This window comes from Crassostrea angulata, chromosome 6 (genome assembly GCF_025612915.1).
Source record: "Crassostrea angulata isolate pt1a10 chromosome 6, ASM2561291v2, whole genome shotgun sequence".
In the NCBI taxonomy this organism is placed as follows: domain Eukaryota; kingdom Metazoa; phylum Mollusca; class Bivalvia; order Ostreida; family Ostreidae; genus Magallana; species Magallana angulata.
The window spans coordinates 46815212-46832486 of record NC_069116.1 but is presented as its reverse complement, the minus strand read 5'-3'; the positions used below and the strand labels follow the sequence as shown (position 1 = coordinate 46832486).

The window sequence follows — 17275 nt, the reverse complement described above, 5'->3', positions numbered from 1 at the left end:
ATTTCAAGCTTATACAGATTTTAAAAGTTCCAATATCTGAATTGGATTTAAAACTCTCGTAACACAAATGGTGTCAGCTTTGAAAACTGTTTGAAAATTACGTTGTTCCGATTTTAAAAGATATTATACATCGTAAACTAAAGTTCGAAATTTTGTCAAGTTTTATGTACGAGTTATGAAATAATTTTCCTATGACTTTATTACCTCCACACACTAACTCTTTAGCAATGTAAACATTTTTTTGCAGTCGACGTGGAAAATCGAAAATGGTTTGTACTCTATTTCAAAATATGGCTATCTTAAAGGGCAGTTTTATGCAATGCATAATTTATTTATGTAAGAAATGATGACAGATGAAATGGAATAATTGGCCAGACTTACACGTCAAACATTTTCCCCATTTGTATTTCGAATTTCCTCGTAGCTTAATCATGTTAATGTATATAAATATTAATTTTACTAGGATTATTCCAAATTTTTGGACGATAATTTTGATGCAAAAGAATGGGTCAATACAGCCTTTAGATCACAAAAGGATCCAGTTGCTGCTAAAGATGTGAGTTTACACATTTGCAAATATGCAGTTTGACAGTGATATTTTAGCAAAATATGACTATAATTATGTGTTGTGTTTTCTCTTTACAGCAATATGCAACAACCTTGGTGATGAAACTTCAAATGTTTATTCAGGTAATTAATATTTGTTTTATTTGCATCGTGATAACTGGTTTTTGTCAGTAGCAAATAAATAGATGTAAATACATATAGTATGATCAATATTTAGAGTTTTCAATATCTGTTTTATGGATTTTTCAATTTGAATATGGATATAAAGAAAGGTGACTATTTTTGATAACAGTATGTCCTTGAATCAAACATGTATACTGTTATAAACTTTTTTGAAAGCACATGTATTACATGTACAGTGAAATTGCCAATTCCTGGTCATGTCGGACTGTTTCTTTAATATTTGGCAAAGTTGTTCAATTTTTATTTCATATTTTATACATATTGAAAGTACAGTTTGTGAGGTATTTTACAGCCATTTCTTTTTTCAAAATAAATTCCCAGAAACTACATTTACGGAGGTATTTCAACAAGGCCTGGCTTCCCCACTTTCGAATCATTTTCTCCATTTCCGGGTAATGTGAATTTAAGGTCTCTGTAATATCGGGAAATCGTTTTCGAGAATGATTTTTATGAATTTGTAGCATTGAAAAAATATTGCCGCCCAGGAAAAATATTTAAAACCGCTGATACACAAGTAACAGGAACCCATTCTAGATGTAAATGAGGGCAGTGATTCCGAATGAAATAATGTGACTCTAAATATAATAAAAGCAAAGAAAAATAACGAACAAATAAATATAATGACAACAGGGTGGCATGGAGCACTTTATTTAATTGAATTTCTTCTCTTCCTCTTACATGTTATCTTAAAACCACAAAAATTATGTTTCAGGTAAACTGACCCGCAATTGGAGAACCTTTTTCAGTTTGATTTATCAATAAGTGTAAATTTAATTGAGCACTTATTATAATGAACAATATCTGACGAATAACTGAATGCATGTGCAATATTGTACAGGTATTAATACTCGGCCAAAACTTTCACTTAAACCACGCTGCAGCGTAAATAACGAAAGTACCATGTCGAAGATGAGTGAAAATCTCGATCTCGAAAGATTCCTAATTTTGTTTCTCGGATGGTCTGTAAATGTTTTCTTTTAAATATTTTTTACTGATTATAGACAGGAAGACCCATAGTTCATGACCAGGGTATTTATAAAGTTTATTCCTCATTAATTTTAAATATGACACAAAACACATACGAGTGACCCAGAACTGGAGACGACCCGGAATTGGCGACTTCACTGTATTTAATTTAGATTTATTAATTATCTAAGACCAACTTTAAAACTTTTTTAAAAACTTTATCCTGAATAGACCAAAGTTTCTAATAAATTTAATTGATTTTCAGGAAGTGAACAACATAATAGAGGAAACCAGCCAGCAAGCTGTTCAAAATTTACCAAGGTTTGCTAATTTGAAATATTAAATGCCTTTCACTTTTTTCATACTGGGTTTATGCCAAAATTTGAAGATTTTTAATTCCTTTTTATGGCTATTTTGATTTTTTAAAATTTTAATATTGTTACATCCAAAATATATGTAATACATACACATGCATGTCCAATGAATTGTAAGGACAATTTTCATGAAGTAAAAAATTGCAAAAAAAACAGTACCCCTATTATTGCAGAGTTCTCTTTTTTCCTAAATAATTGAAATATACATATTTTTATATTTTTATCAAATATTTCAATACCTTGTACAAGTAGCATGAAGGAGGATGTATTGTTGTAGAGTGATAAGAGAACTAGATGCTGTAAAACAGGAAGCTGCTCTACTCCAGGATCAGATGAAAATGGTCAAACAGGACATTCAAAAGGTATCAATGTCTGTGAAATACAGAGCAGGAAATTTTTCAAAATTGATCAACACTCGGGGATTATTCACAAAAGTATGGGTAATTCTTGGTCATAGATACATGTGTAGTTATAGAATGCAGATCAGAAAATAGTCAATAAAGACTCAGCTAGGTGATGTATTTTTGGATATCATGTAAGATGTTGATTTAATTAATGAATATAGCAGTATGTTTAAGCAGTTTTGTTTAATTGATTTAATCTAGGTGGAACATGACACAGCTAAATCAATGCAGACTCTGCTAAAACTGGACGCAATCAAATCCCGAATGACCTCTGCTGCAGAAGCCCTCAGGGTTAGGGAGTAGAAAACAAAGACAACTGATAAACTTCGAAATTTACATTAATTAATTTCATTTAATCAGGCAAAGTTAATTGGTTAGAATTTTGCACCAATCTCACAAATCTCTCCTATAAAGATTAGAATTTTTGTTTCCCTCATTCATTCTGACCACCTTATTTTTACTTGCACAGGAGGCAGACAATTGGACCACACTGAGCTCAGATGTGGAGGAGGTGTTCCAATCTCAAGATATCAAGGCTGTATGACCTATAATTTGATTTATCTTATCTCAAAATTTAGTTTCTACATAGCAAATATTTTTTCAGACTTATCAGTAAAAGTTCCATATACATGTAAACATTTATGGATTATAACTGCATGACATGAACTTATATTATTTTTAAAATAATCATTTATATTGAATCTTTGCAGATAACATTGAAACTGAAAGGGATGCAAAACAGTTTGGTAAGTACATAAATTACATGTACAATATATCACCACACTAGTTGAAAAATGACTTTTGAAAGTTACTTCATATTCCTAACCTCAGTAGTTGAAAGGCATATTCTTCCTCTTTTTTTGACATATTACATGAATTCCTACCTTCACACAGACTTAATGTTTTTTGTAATTACAGTTGATGTTGGTTGACACACCTGACTATGCAGACAGGTGTCAGCACCTGGAGACCCTCAAGAACCGCCTGGAGGCGGTGCTGAGCCCCCAGCTGGTGCAGGCCTTCACCACCCAGTCCCTGGAGACTGCCCAGACCTACACACAGATCTTCACCGACATTGACCGGGTCCCCCAGCTCTACAAGTACTACACCAGGTGTCACAAGGTCAGCTATAGTCTAAAACTCATGAGTTAACAACATGCATAAGTATTCTGACCTTGTGGTCATTAATGTTTTGAAATTGCTCTTTTCACCTCTCTACTTATATCCTCATTAGATAAGTGCATAAGTTGAGGTTTAAACTTGTGTTTAAGGCTGAAAGATGGTGGCAACGGCACCAGATCTAACAGTGTACCCGCAATTATATAGATGTACTTTTTAGCTCACCGAGACGAAGTCAAGGAGAGCTTATGCTATACCCTCGGCGTCGGCGGTGGCGTCGGCGTCCGGACCTGGTTAAAGTTTTTGTTGCAGGTCCTGTATCTAAGCTATTACTTGTCCTATCTTCACCAAACTTGCATGGATGATGCATCTGGACCTACTTATGGACTTGAAAGACTTGGATGCTGAATCTGGGTCCTAAATTTCAGATGCTGGAGGAGGTTAAGGTTGTTGGACCAGGTTAAAGTTTTTGTTGCAGGTGCCCTTTGATAGCAGTATCTTAGTTACTGCTGGTCTGTACTTCACCAAACTTGCATGGATGGTGTGCCTTATGATACTGATGCACCAGACAGGCTTGAGTGCTGAATCTGAGCCATAGGTTTCGGATGCTGGAGGAGGTTAAGGTTTTTGGAGCAGGTTAAAGTTTTTGTTGCGGGTGCCCATTGATAGCAATATCTAAGTAACTACTGGTCCTAACTTCACCAAACTTGTATGGATGATGCGTCTTATGATACTGATGCACCTGACAAGCTTGAATGCTGAATCTGAGCAATAGGTTTCGGATGCTGGAAGAGGTTAAGGTTTTTAGAGCTGGTTAAAGTTTTTGTTGCAGGTGCCCTCTGATGATTAATCTTAGTTACTACTGGTCCTAACTTCACCAAACTTGTATGGATGGTGCGTCTTATGATACTGATGCACCTGACAAGCTTGAATGCTGAATCTGAGCAATAGGTTTCGGATGCTGGAGGAGGTTAAGGTTTTAAGAGCTGGTTAGATAAAGTTTTTGAAACAGGTGCTCTCTGATGATGATATCTTAGTTATTACTTGTCCTTACTTCACCAGACTTCCATGGATGGTGTGTCTTATGATACTGATGCACCTGACAGGCTTGAATGCATAGTCTGGTTTCGGATGCTGGATAAAGTTAAGTTTTTAGGAACAGGTCACGTTTAATAGATGATAGTACTATTTTAAACTTGCATAGTTGATTTAACTGTAATATGAATGAATCGCAGAGGTAGCTTCAGATGCAGAGCTTGATCTCCATTATCAAGGATGCTAAAAAATAAATCTTAGTTATTACTGGCCCTAACTTCCCCAAACTTGAATTGATGGTGTGTCTTATGATACAGATGCACCTGACAGGCATGGATGCTGAATCTGAGCCATAGGTTGCGGATGCTGGAGGAAGTTAAGGTTTTAATTGCTAGTGCCCTCTGATGATGATATCTTAGTTATTACTGGTCCAAACCACCAAAATTGCATGGATGATGCGTCTTATGATACAAATGCACCTGATGGGCTTGAATGCTGAATCTGAGCCATAGGTTTCGGATGCTGGATGAGGTTTAGTTTTTTGGAACAGGTCACATGTTTTATAGATGATAGCTTGCATAATTGATTTAACTTTATTATAAATTAAATGCAGAGGTTGCTTCAGAAGCAGAGCCTGATCTCCATTATCAAGGATGCTAAAGAAATCTCCTACCTCACTCAAACCAGCTCGATAGATAAATGTGTTTGTTGATAAATGATATAACATGATTCCTATGATAAAGTATCGTATGATATGAAACAATATTGTTTGATATGATACAATATGATATCATATGTTATATTATAAAAAGTTATACGATACGATATGATATTGTATCAATTTTTTTGATATTTTATGATATGCTTATGTATCATGATATTGTTATGTATAGCATTGTATATTATGAAACAATATTGTATAATATTATATTGTATTTTTAATTTATTATTTTATCACATGATACAATTACATAAGATATTGCAAAATATTATATTGTATCCTATGATACAATATTGTATATTCTATAATATTGTATCATACAATATTGTATGATATGATATTGGTTTCAGTAATATAGAATTATATTACATGAAATTGTATTATATGATATTGTAATATTATATAATATTGTATCATACGATATTGTATGATATGATATTGGTTTCTATGATATATTATCATATCACATGAAATTGTATTATATGATATTGTAATATATTTTATTGTGTCATATGATGCAATATGTATAATATAATAATGTATTTTATAATATTTTACCATATCACATAATATTGTATCATTTGATAAGATACAATGTTGGAATCAAATTATATTGTATTATATGATATAATATCATATAATGTATCAAATATGTTTCAGTGTCATTCAATACAATATCATTCTATATTATACAATATAATATCATGTTTCAGTGTTATGATGTATTATGTAATATGATATTGTAATATGATACTATATTGTATTATATTTTATGATATTGTATTATGTGATCAAATACAATAAGGTATAACACAATACAATGTCATATCATACGTTACAATATCAAATCTCATTATTGTTTATTACGGTATTTTATTTATTATATGATATATATTATATTAGAAATATGACATGATGCAATATTTAATTTTATATCATTGTATTGATTAACATATGAACATATGATTATCATAAAAAAATTTATCAGATGATATACGATATTTTGTCAAAACAGAATCCATGAATATCCAAGATCATAAAGTATGATTTTCATATAAAATGATAAAGGTGGTCTTATGAAGGTGATGTTCCATAAGGGTGATGCTCCGTCTCGGTGAGCTTAGTAATCTATGATTACCTATGTTTACAGTTGGATCCTGTTTGCTACAATCAGTTTGCAATGTTTTAAAATCTTGATAATTTGTTTCTGATTCCACAATTTTTTGTTGCTACAAAGAATTATATTTAATAAGGTAAAATATCTGCCCAGGCCCATTTCTCTCAATTTTTAAATAGTATCATATCAAAATCATATCTTCATTATAATTGAATAGAAAATGTGTATCACAATAGTCTTGTTAAAAGTCCTAGTCTTCATCCTCTAATAGCTAGGCACCAGTATCTTTGATGTCAATAATGAATATTATGGGCAAATTCCTGCAAATTTGCAATCAAATGAAAAAATAGTTTTTTTTCTTATTGTTTTGTTCTTAAAGTTATACACATCATTGTATACAATAGTACATGGGGAAGCATAAGTTCAATGTGTCCTAGGTGAAAAACAGATGGGAAACACCCAATTTTTGCTTCAAAACCTCAATTTTTAAAAATAAGATGATCTCCATGACATCATATCTACATTATGATGTTAGTAGGATAGTTGCTATTACATACCTATTTTACTACATTTAATCTTTATAGCTCTCTTATGAAAATGCATATACCACATGTAATCCTTTGTTCAGAAAAATAGCAATTAAATGATACATGTAGTTGTGGATTTTAGAAGAAAGGGAGCTAAATAGTTTTGAATGGTCCAAATCCCTTCAGCAAACCTTTTATTTGTGATATAATATCTGCTTTTGTTTAGGTGACTTTATTGGGTGCATGGAAGAATATCATTGAAGCAAATGCAGATGACACGTTGAAAGAATGGTTGACGGAATATTATGACCTGCTTCTGTCAACTTGGCATGCAGAGGTAAAACATGTTATGATTAAAACTCAAGTGGCAAGTCATATGTAACTTGTAAATGCTTGTGTGAAATTTTTGTACTGTTTCATGGTGGAATAGCTCTGTACACAGCAAGCCTTTGCTTCCATTATTTTAGACGTTTTATTTCCATTTTGGTACATGTATGTATATATATATATATATAATGGATATATGGCTTAGAATAAGAAGATATTTATTATATCTTAATACAGTAATTGTTCAATCATTGTTTATTTCTTGTTTTGTAGATGAAGTGGTGTAAGCAAGTGTTTCCAGACCCCCTTCCTATCGTGTGTGATCTGATTAAGGAGACCCTGGAATCCCTGGATCCACCTCTTCATTCATGCATTAACCTGTACACACAACACAGAGATACACTGACCGGACTGATAGAGCTCAAACAGGTCAGTGCCAGACTTTGATCTGGTAGTTCCTGGTCAAAAATGTGTTTGTACCAATCAATTTTCAATTTTATGCTTGGAACAATGGTTTTTAATCATTCCTTAAGCTTGAATTTTAATTGTGTATATAGTTATGTTCATGTACCCGGTATTTTATGTAAAGCAAATTCAGGTTTTGCATGTCAATACAAATACTGTTTTTTGTATAATTTCTAAGAAAAACTAAAATAAATCATAGCTATTTTTTTTTTTTAGATAACAGAGAGATTTGCCAGGAGTATGGAGCAAGCTGTGGAATCCAATATGATTGGTGAGTTACAATGTACATGTGTAAAATACATTTCTTTGCCATAAATACTTTTTAAAAAAAATATTAAACTTATAAACCTATTAGTATTACCATTTTAAATTTCTTCATAAGATCTATTGAGATTTTCATCTTTTATCCTTGTTTTCGTAATTTCGTTATTTGTTGTATGAATGTCCGTCATGTTCTTTCATTGGTTATAGCGGAGAACTGTAGTCATGTGACCAGTCTAGATCACCTGTTGCTGGAGTTGTACGCCCCTTATCGGCACCACATCTGTACCTACCAAAGCCTAGAGGAGGAGACACTTGGAAAAAATCTGGATTCTATTAAACTGGTCAGGGTTTGTCACTTGACTTTAGGGAATTAACTTTGAAGTTTACTTCAATTCCACATTTAATATCAATATTGTGAATTTTGATCATTATTTCAATTTTTTATTAAAATTAGGACACCTGTTTTTATTATTAATTATTTTAATATTAATATTGTGAATTTTGATCATTATTTCAATTTTTTATTTAAATTATGACACCTGTTTTTATCTTTATAGGATCATGAAGAAATCTTTGAGACAGTTCAATTGTTAGGCAGTTCAGTGAATAAACTATTTAACTTTGCAAAGGAGGTAAGTTTATCAAATTACTACAGTAAAACTTGGTTATAATGAACACCCTTATAATGAATTATTGCTTACAGCAAAGTCATTTTTTATTCCCTGTGACTTTAAAACACGACGTAAACTTGATGGATATAATAAATTACACTTATAACGAAGCAAAAATGCCCATCCCTAGCACTTCATTGTAAGTGTGTTTTACTGTAGTAGTAATAACCAGGTAATGGGATTTTTGTTTTATTTTAAACTCTAGATGAGGATATTTCTTAGTGTTGAAAGGAACCTGCATTATTTATGTTGTACATGTCTAAACAAGTGCAAAATCCACTCAGATGTACCATATCAGCCACCATATAACAAGGAAACTGATGGGATATCTTGAATGAATAACTTCTATACATTTTTGCTATTTAAAGTATAATAATTTAATTCTGGTTGTAACGCGGCATTTGATTGGATAGAAAAAGGACTATGTGCGGTTTTATGCATTTTTTGCCCCCAAAATCAAAGTTTTAGAAAGAGCTTTAAAAATAAGGTGAAAGATAGTTAAAATCATATTGGAAATACAGGTGTAAAAGGTTATCACCAAAGTGACGTCATAATGTAGAAATGACGTCATGAAGATTGCATTATTTTGATAAATTGATGTTTTGTAGCGAAATATGGGTGTTTTCCGATGGTTTTTCGACTGGGAAACATCGAGCGTAGGCTTGCTCAAGTACCATATTTTAGTATAATGTGTTTAACAATCTGAAGAAAAACATATGTTAAAATCGCACTTGAGCAGACCTGCGCTCTATACTTCCGAATGCATAATATAGAGCAAAAATGAGAATATTTTCATTTGATTGCAAATTTGCGGGAATTTAGCCATTTAGGTGACGTCATAGATACACAGCAAATGAGCAATGATGACTAAAATCATTATAAAAGTTATAGGCATCCTTTATACAATGATTTGTGAAGATTTTATTTTTATACGATACTATTTAAAAATTGGTTGAAATTGGGGGCAGATATTTGACCATACTGCACATAGTCCTTTAGTTAAATTTGTATAACCTGGTTTGCACGTCACAAGACACGTCACAATGCACCAACGTATTAATTCACTTGACGTTACGTTTGAATTTTGAACAGATTTATATCATTTTTAAAAGTAAAACTGACTCAATTTGTACAGCAAATTTCAGAAAATTAAATTATAAGGAATGAACTCAATATCTACCGGTACCCAAGTTATACTCGTATAACCTGGGTTGGAGCAATTTACGCTTTTTTATAATCTGCTTCGCGGATTATAAAGCGTAAATTGCCCCAACCCAGGTTATACGAGTATTCGCGGATTATAAAGCGTAAATTGCCCCAACCCAGGTTATACGAGTATAACTTGGGTAGACATTGAGTTCATTTCTTAAATAATGTATTTGGTCGCTTAGTAATCTGATTTCAGTTTCTTTTTCTCACATAGGCCAATGAAAGATGCCTGAACTTAACCAATGGATGTGGATATTTGTTTATGATGGATGCCTTAAAGGTACAGTGTGGGAATTGTATTTTAGAAAATTTTATTATAATCAGATCTAGCTTGTAGCTCAAGAATTTACTTGAATAAACTTGTGTTGTATACTTAGGTACTAACCAAAAGATCCTTAATATCATTACCTGGTACATGGTCATTTTAAATTCAAAACTGGAATAATTTTTACATTTGCTGAAGTGTAGTTTTGTGACCAGAGAATGTTTTTAAAATCTGGTACTTAAAATAGTATCATGGTATATGAATATTTGTTTTTTTTGTTGAAACAGACATATTTTAGTAATTACTGTAAAGAATTTCGGAGAGTGTTGACCAATATCAAGGAGAAGTGTAGAACAAGTCGGCGAGCGGGGGAGGAAGAGGACTGGACCCACTTCCAGCACACGCTGAGGATCATCCAGACCTGTGGTGAGGGATAGTGTCAAAAGTCAAAATCTGTAAACTGAAAAAGAAGATTAATATTTATATATTTTAACATTTTTGTTTGTTCTGAATTGTGTACTTGACCTTGGAATTTAATTGTTAGAATTTCAGACTTATAGTCAAACATCATTATATGATATTGTGATAAAAGTTTGAATACAATTAATTAATGGTATATCCTTGATTGTTGAATCTTTTTAGTGTGTGAATGTTATATTACTGTACAATTCTTGAAGAAAATAACTTTTACATGAATATATTTTATTATAAGTTTTGTAACCCCAATATTGGTGGAATTAATATAACATTGATTCATGATTATGTATTTTAGAATCTTTGTTTTCTTATATTAGGTGATCTTATTATGCATATGGATGAATTAGATGGAAATATTTTGAGCAGTATGATGCAGACGATAGCACATTACACAAATCCAAGCTCACTTGTAAAAGAGATCGGAAAGCTTCGGTAAGTACATGTATTTAATCATTTGAATTTATATGAATAGACAGCTACATAATAAAATGGAACAAGTTACATGTAATTATTAACACTCACATATAAATATATATATCTATTCATATTTACTGGGGAAGAGGATGGTTTTTTGATTGCTTTAAATTGTGTAAATTTCTGTTATTAATTATGCTAGTAATTATATATCATTACTTGAATGTGGAAATACTTACCATAACAATCACCTCAACTTGTTGGCACAGTTGATTTTAACTTCTGTAAATTCCCAATTAAACGCAAGGAATTAATATCCGCACAAAATCGCGAGAAGCATATCTCACAGATTTTAAAATCTCGCTATGATTTTTTCGGACAGATGTAACTATTTGGAATTATGATAAAAATTTGGCGTTTTGCAGTTTTATATTCTCACGATTTGATGCAAAACCATTGAATCGTGGAATTAAGTACTCGCGTAAAATAAGGAATCTACAGTATTTCACATGTTGGTGACCTCTTGACCTATACTTGTTCTTAATAATATAATATTATGTAATCACTGTGTACCGGTAATTCACAGCTTTTACTATGTAGTGTGATTCAAAGCAAAACAGGTTAAAGTGAGTCTGAAATTTGAAATAATGTTAGTTAGAAATTATTGACTGTAAATTCAGTAAAATTCTTTAAATGTATGGCATATTTATATGTATACTCTTTTCCTGTGTTGGAATTCTCTGAGTACAAATAAAGGTTCCAAACTTTGGGGTAATTTTAATCAATAAAGTACAATTGTGGTGTTTGACATTGCAATGGGTAATCTAATCAATGGTTAAACATGGTCAGAATTTCTTCAATGTTAGACATGACAGTGAATGTTGGAATGTTCAGGCCCATAGTAAAAGGTAAGATGTAAAGTCAATTATTGGGACTGGTTTGCAGTAATTGGCAGGGAGTTATCAGGGTGTTAGTTATGTTGTGTGTGTTTTCTATTCATTAAACAAATGCCCTTGTATTGTAAAAAACAAAATGGTGAAAATGTATGAAAGCTTGAGGTTTCAGATGATGGTAATTTTATGATAAAAAATTAAACTTTAAAATATTTTTTTAATTGATGTTGAAGCGTTATTAGGAAATCAAAATGCGTTATGAAACAATGACAACATGTATTTTTTCAATGCATTGTATGACCATGTGCTTTGGTTCAGGGGGAGGGTATATGGTGCAGTCGTAGAAAGGCTAGTTATGTTTATGATTGACAAAATTAAATTGAAAGTTTTGGCTCAATGATTTAAGTGGCAAAATTGCACTTTCTTTTTTTTTGTTGATTAAAGATAACTTTTATTTTACACACTGTGATACTTTTATGGTTTTGCTCTGCAGGTTCTTTGGGAAGGTTTCTGTAGTTGAGGCTCATGCTGCATTGTTTTTAAAAAATCCCCATGACATCGAGAACCTAGAGGTCCTAGTTACTAAGCTTGGAGAAGGTAAGATACCAGTTTGGATTTTTCACTATTCACACATTTCTTTACTCCCAAGAAAAAAAAGGGAAAACGAACCAACTTTGAATTATAACATGTTCTCGTATAATAATGTTGATATCTTGAATTTACATCTTAATATAGTTTAAATTTCAATTTAGAATTCAGGTTTTTTGGCAGTTTACTACGTTTTAGGGAAAGGAACCTTTTGCATTTTGTTAATATCATTGATACAATTGAATATGATCATACTGAACAGCTAATTAAAACATTATCATACAAAGCAAAGACGGAACAACAACCATATACTTGTACACGTAATTTAAGGAAAGAGTGTTAAAAAAAAAAAGATTTCGTAGGGTATTTTGGTAACAGGTATCAGTAGAGTCAGCTCTGTATTGTACAGGACCTAACGATAGGTGTTCTCTGTATTATAGGGGACCTTCCTCTGTGTTGTACAGGACCTAACGATAGGTGTTCTCTGTATTATAGGGGACCTTCCTCTGTGTTGTACAGGACCTAACGATAGGTGTTCTCTGTATTATAGGGGACCTTCCCTCTGTATTGTACAGGACCTAACGATAGGTGTTCTCTGTATTATAGGGGACCTTCCTCTGTGCTGTACAGGACCTAACGATAGGTGTTATCTGTATGATAGGGGACCTTCCCTCTGTGTTGTACAGGACCTAACGATAGGTGTTCTCTGTATTATAGGGGACCTTCCCTCTGTGTTGTACAGGACCTAACGATAGGTGTTCTCTGTATTATAGGGGACCTTCCTCTGTGTTGTACAGGACCTAACGATAGGTGTTCTCTGTATTATAGGGGACCTTCCCTCTGTGTTGTACAGGACCTAACGATAGGTGTTAGCTGTATTATAGGGGACCTTCCCTCTGTCTGTATTGTACAGGACCTAACGATAGGTGTTAGCTGTATTATAGGGGACCTTCCCTCTGTCTGTATTGTACAGGACCTAATGATAGGTGTTCTCTATATTATAGGGGACCTTCCTCTGTGTTTTACAGGCCCTAACGATAGGTGTTCTCTGTGTTATAGGGGACCTTCCCTCTGTGTTGTACAGGACCTAATGATAGGTGTTCTCTGTATTATAGGGGACCTTCCTATGTGTCGTACAGGACTTAACGATAGGTGTTCTCTGTATTATAGGGGACCTTCCCTCTGTATTGTACAGGACCTAACGATAGGTGTTCTCTGTATTATAGGGGACCTTCCTCTGTATTGTACAGGACCTAACGATAGGTGTTCTCTGTATTATAGGGGACCTTCCCTCTGTGTTGTACAGGACCTAATGATAGGTGTTCTCTGTATTATAGGGGACCTTCCTCTGTGTTGTACAGGACCTAACGATAGGTGTTCTCTGTATTATAGGGGACCTTCCTCTGAATTGTACAGGACCTAACGATAGGTGTTATCTGTATTATAGGGGACCTTCCCTCTGTGTTGTACAGGACCTAATGATAGGTGTTCTCTGTATTATAGGGGACCTTCCTCTGTGTTGTACAGGACCTAATGATAGGTGTTCTCTGTATTATAGGGGACCTTCCTCTGTGTTGTACAGGACCTAACGATAGGTGTTATCTGTATTATAGGGGACCTTCCCTCTGTCTGTATTGTACAGGACCTAACGATAGGTGTTATCTGTATTATAGGGGACCTTCCCTCTGTGTTGTACAGGACCTAATGATAGGTGTTCTCTGTATTATAGGGGACCTTCCCTCTGTGTTGTACAGGACCTAATGATAGGTGTTCTCTGTTTTATAGGGGACCTTCCCTCTGTGTTGTACAGGACCTAATGATAGGTGTTCTCTGTTTTATAGGGGACCTTCCCTCTGTGTTGGAGGACACCAAACGGGAGCTGTGTAAACTGAGTGAAGATGTTCATAAGTTTTCTTTTGATATTGTGTTTGGTACACTGAGGGGGTACCTAGCAGATGTCAGCAACATGGAGGTAGGTTAAAAAGCACCATTGTGTGATTGAAAACAGAGATCCCATGATCCCTGACAATGGTGAACACCCCACTCTTCACATAAAGTGTACAAACACAGCAACATAAGCACAATTTTTCACCAACTACTGATACATGTGTTTACTAAGTAGGTGCAGTATATTTTCAGGGTCAAAAGCCTTGCTCAGTGTAAAATATAGTTAGAGCATTGTTAGACAAAGTTCCTAAATGTTTTTGTAGATCTGGACATCAAAGAGTGCTGGAGGAGCTTTGACCTCTGACCTTCCGACCTTCAGCCTTTCTCCACAGGAATACATAACAAAAGTATGACATACATTGTTGCATTATTAAAATTGCCATTAGAGGTTTATACAATGTATTGAATAAAAATAACCCTCAGATTTATTGAATTACCTTCATTTTGTATTTTTAGAATGTTGCATTTTAATCAGTACCCATTAGCTGATTTTCTCATTCTTTGACCCCTCAGGTTGGTCAGTTCCTGATGACACTACCCCAGCATCTGGAGCCGTTCACCATGCAGGACAACCCCTCAGTGTTAGTGGCTCTAAAGCATGGGAAACTACCTTACACAGATGAAACAGGTGCTTTGTTGTTGATGAAAACATTGGTGTCAAATTTGATGACCATTTTTTTTTTTACTGTATACAGTACATATACATGTACATGTAATTTTGTTAAATGGGTCATTCATTCTGAAATTTGATTTTGCCTGTTTGTGTTAGTTTGTCACTTGTTGATTTATACGAATCATGCAGTACATGTACTGTGTTTTTGGTGTATCTCTAGTAACCTTTATTTCTGTTACTCTTTTAGAGCTCCCAGAGCATGTGGCAGACCTGTGGTTAGAGTCCATCGCCCGAGGAACCATGCACCTGTATTGTGAGCAGATTCTAAAGATCCAGGAACTGTCCAACCATGCTGTCAAACAGCTCATCACAGATATAGGTACAGAGGAAAGCATATCACTTAAATCTGGTGTCTTCCAGCAGGAAACCAAATTCCAAATAAATTACTGTTATACTTGATTTTTCTGTAGGGTGCTATTTTTTCACTAAATTTTGTGGTGTCATCCAAATTGAAAAAATATTTAGTTGCAAGAAATGAGTTTAATATAATCATCAAATCAGATATTGCAGATAATGAATATACCTTTTTGAATCAAAACACAAAAAATTGCACCCTCAAAGAAAAAACCCAGTATTCTCTACATTGGTTTAAATTGTCATTTTAAATTGTATCTAGAATAGTGGATGGAAATTTAATAAATGATTAGATCTACATTTGATTTTGGATATCCCAAACATTGATATTTCAAAATATATTGAATTTGGCAAAGTTAGTTGACACCTCTGATCTATGTATTTTTTGAACCTGTTTTATTTGAATCCTTGATTATCCCAAACTTTAAACTTGGTCCTATTTAGTTTGAGAAATAATTGTTTTCACATAGTTTGAATATTCCCAACTCTTAACTTGCATCAAAATAGTCCACATAACAAGTTTGGCTTATTTGAACCTTTTAACTTGGTCCCATCTACATCTATTTCCACCTAACAAGGTTTGACTGTACATAACTGTTTCCCCACAGTTAGTGCCTTCTGTGACTGTTTGCTGTGACCTCTGATTTTACTGTAGATTACCTCTGTAACGTGTTGGACGACCTCGGCCTGATTGCCTCGGAGAATCTGAAGAACATCGACACCCTACTGAAGGCGTCGGCAGAGGAGTACCTGGATGTAGCCGAATCCATGCCTCAAAGACTCTCACATGCCATAAGCAACATGAGGAATATTGAACTGTAACCATAGACTATTAGACTATTCAGTATGGAATCTCTGCATCAAAAATATTCTTACTGTATACAGCTACATGTATATTGTGAAATATGAATACATGGGATTTTGTTATTTTTACTTGTGTATATTTATTATGAAAATAAATGTATAAACATACTGCATTTGTATTGAACAAGAAACACCTCCTGCATTTTCCCAAGAACTAGAAATTTATTCAAAAAGCTATTTCAAGAAGATTTTCTGCTGTATTTAGTATTACTTTTATATCAAAATTTAATTGCATCAAATCGTTGGGCATTTTATAGTCACATCTTGCGTTGATGGAATTCAGTGTGTTAATGTGGATGCTACTTGGACATCATTATCTCCCTTCTTCATTGTCGTTGCTTTCATGTGTATTGCATTCCGACTAAAGCCAAACCTCTGTTTATGCTATCGCATATAGAGGTGGCATAAATAGAGCTCTGGTTTTACTGAGATTGGTGTACATATCGATTCTTACTGTTTGTTATGGGACGTCATTGATACTAAATTTCTGGTTTTCCCCTCATTCTACGGGCTGGTTTGATTAACACATAGACCAGCTGGAACCGTTGGTGACTGGAAATCAATGTGTGTGTGTGTATTAACAATGCCTATCACTTACAATTGTCGCATATTTTTAATGATGCGATTATTCACTTATTGTATACGGTTGTAGAATGAATTATCTGTTCAGTAAATAATCGAGATAATTATGGACGACGGACGATGAAATGGTCCCTTTCTATTAACTTTAACAAATAAACTCAAATACATACATTTACCAACCTCCATATCGACAGACTTATTTTCTGCCAGAGATACATAGTGCAAGTATATCGATATCGTTCTAAAAAGTGTTTGGGTGTGTGTGTGTG

The 17275-nt window shown here is 33.6% G+C and overlaps 1 protein-coding gene across 1 annotated transcript; it reads left to right on the top strand.

The window, feature by feature from the left end:
- Nucleotides 1-84: 84 nt before the first annotated feature.
- Nucleotides 85-16532, top strand: LOC128187921 (conserved oligomeric Golgi complex subunit 7-like). Its single transcript, XM_052858604.1, has 23 exons — nt 85-269; nt 464-556; nt 646-690; nt 1982-2037; nt 2368-2452; nt 2696-2785; nt 2964-3032; nt 3205-3240; nt 3413-3616; nt 7240-7350; nt 7614-7769; nt 8022-8076; nt 8277-8410; nt 8627-8701; nt 10164-10229; nt 10502-10640; nt 11009-11123; nt 12492-12595; nt 14428-14558; nt 14797-14880; nt 15047-15161; nt 15394-15525; nt 16216-16532. The coding sequence occupies exons 1-23, from the start codon at nt 267-269 to the stop codon at nt 16380-16382; spliced, it is 2265 nt and encodes a 754-aa protein (XP_052714564.1). The 5' UTR covers nt 85-266; the 3' UTR covers nt 16383-16532.
- The last annotated feature ends 743 nt before the right edge of the window (nt 16533-17275 follow it).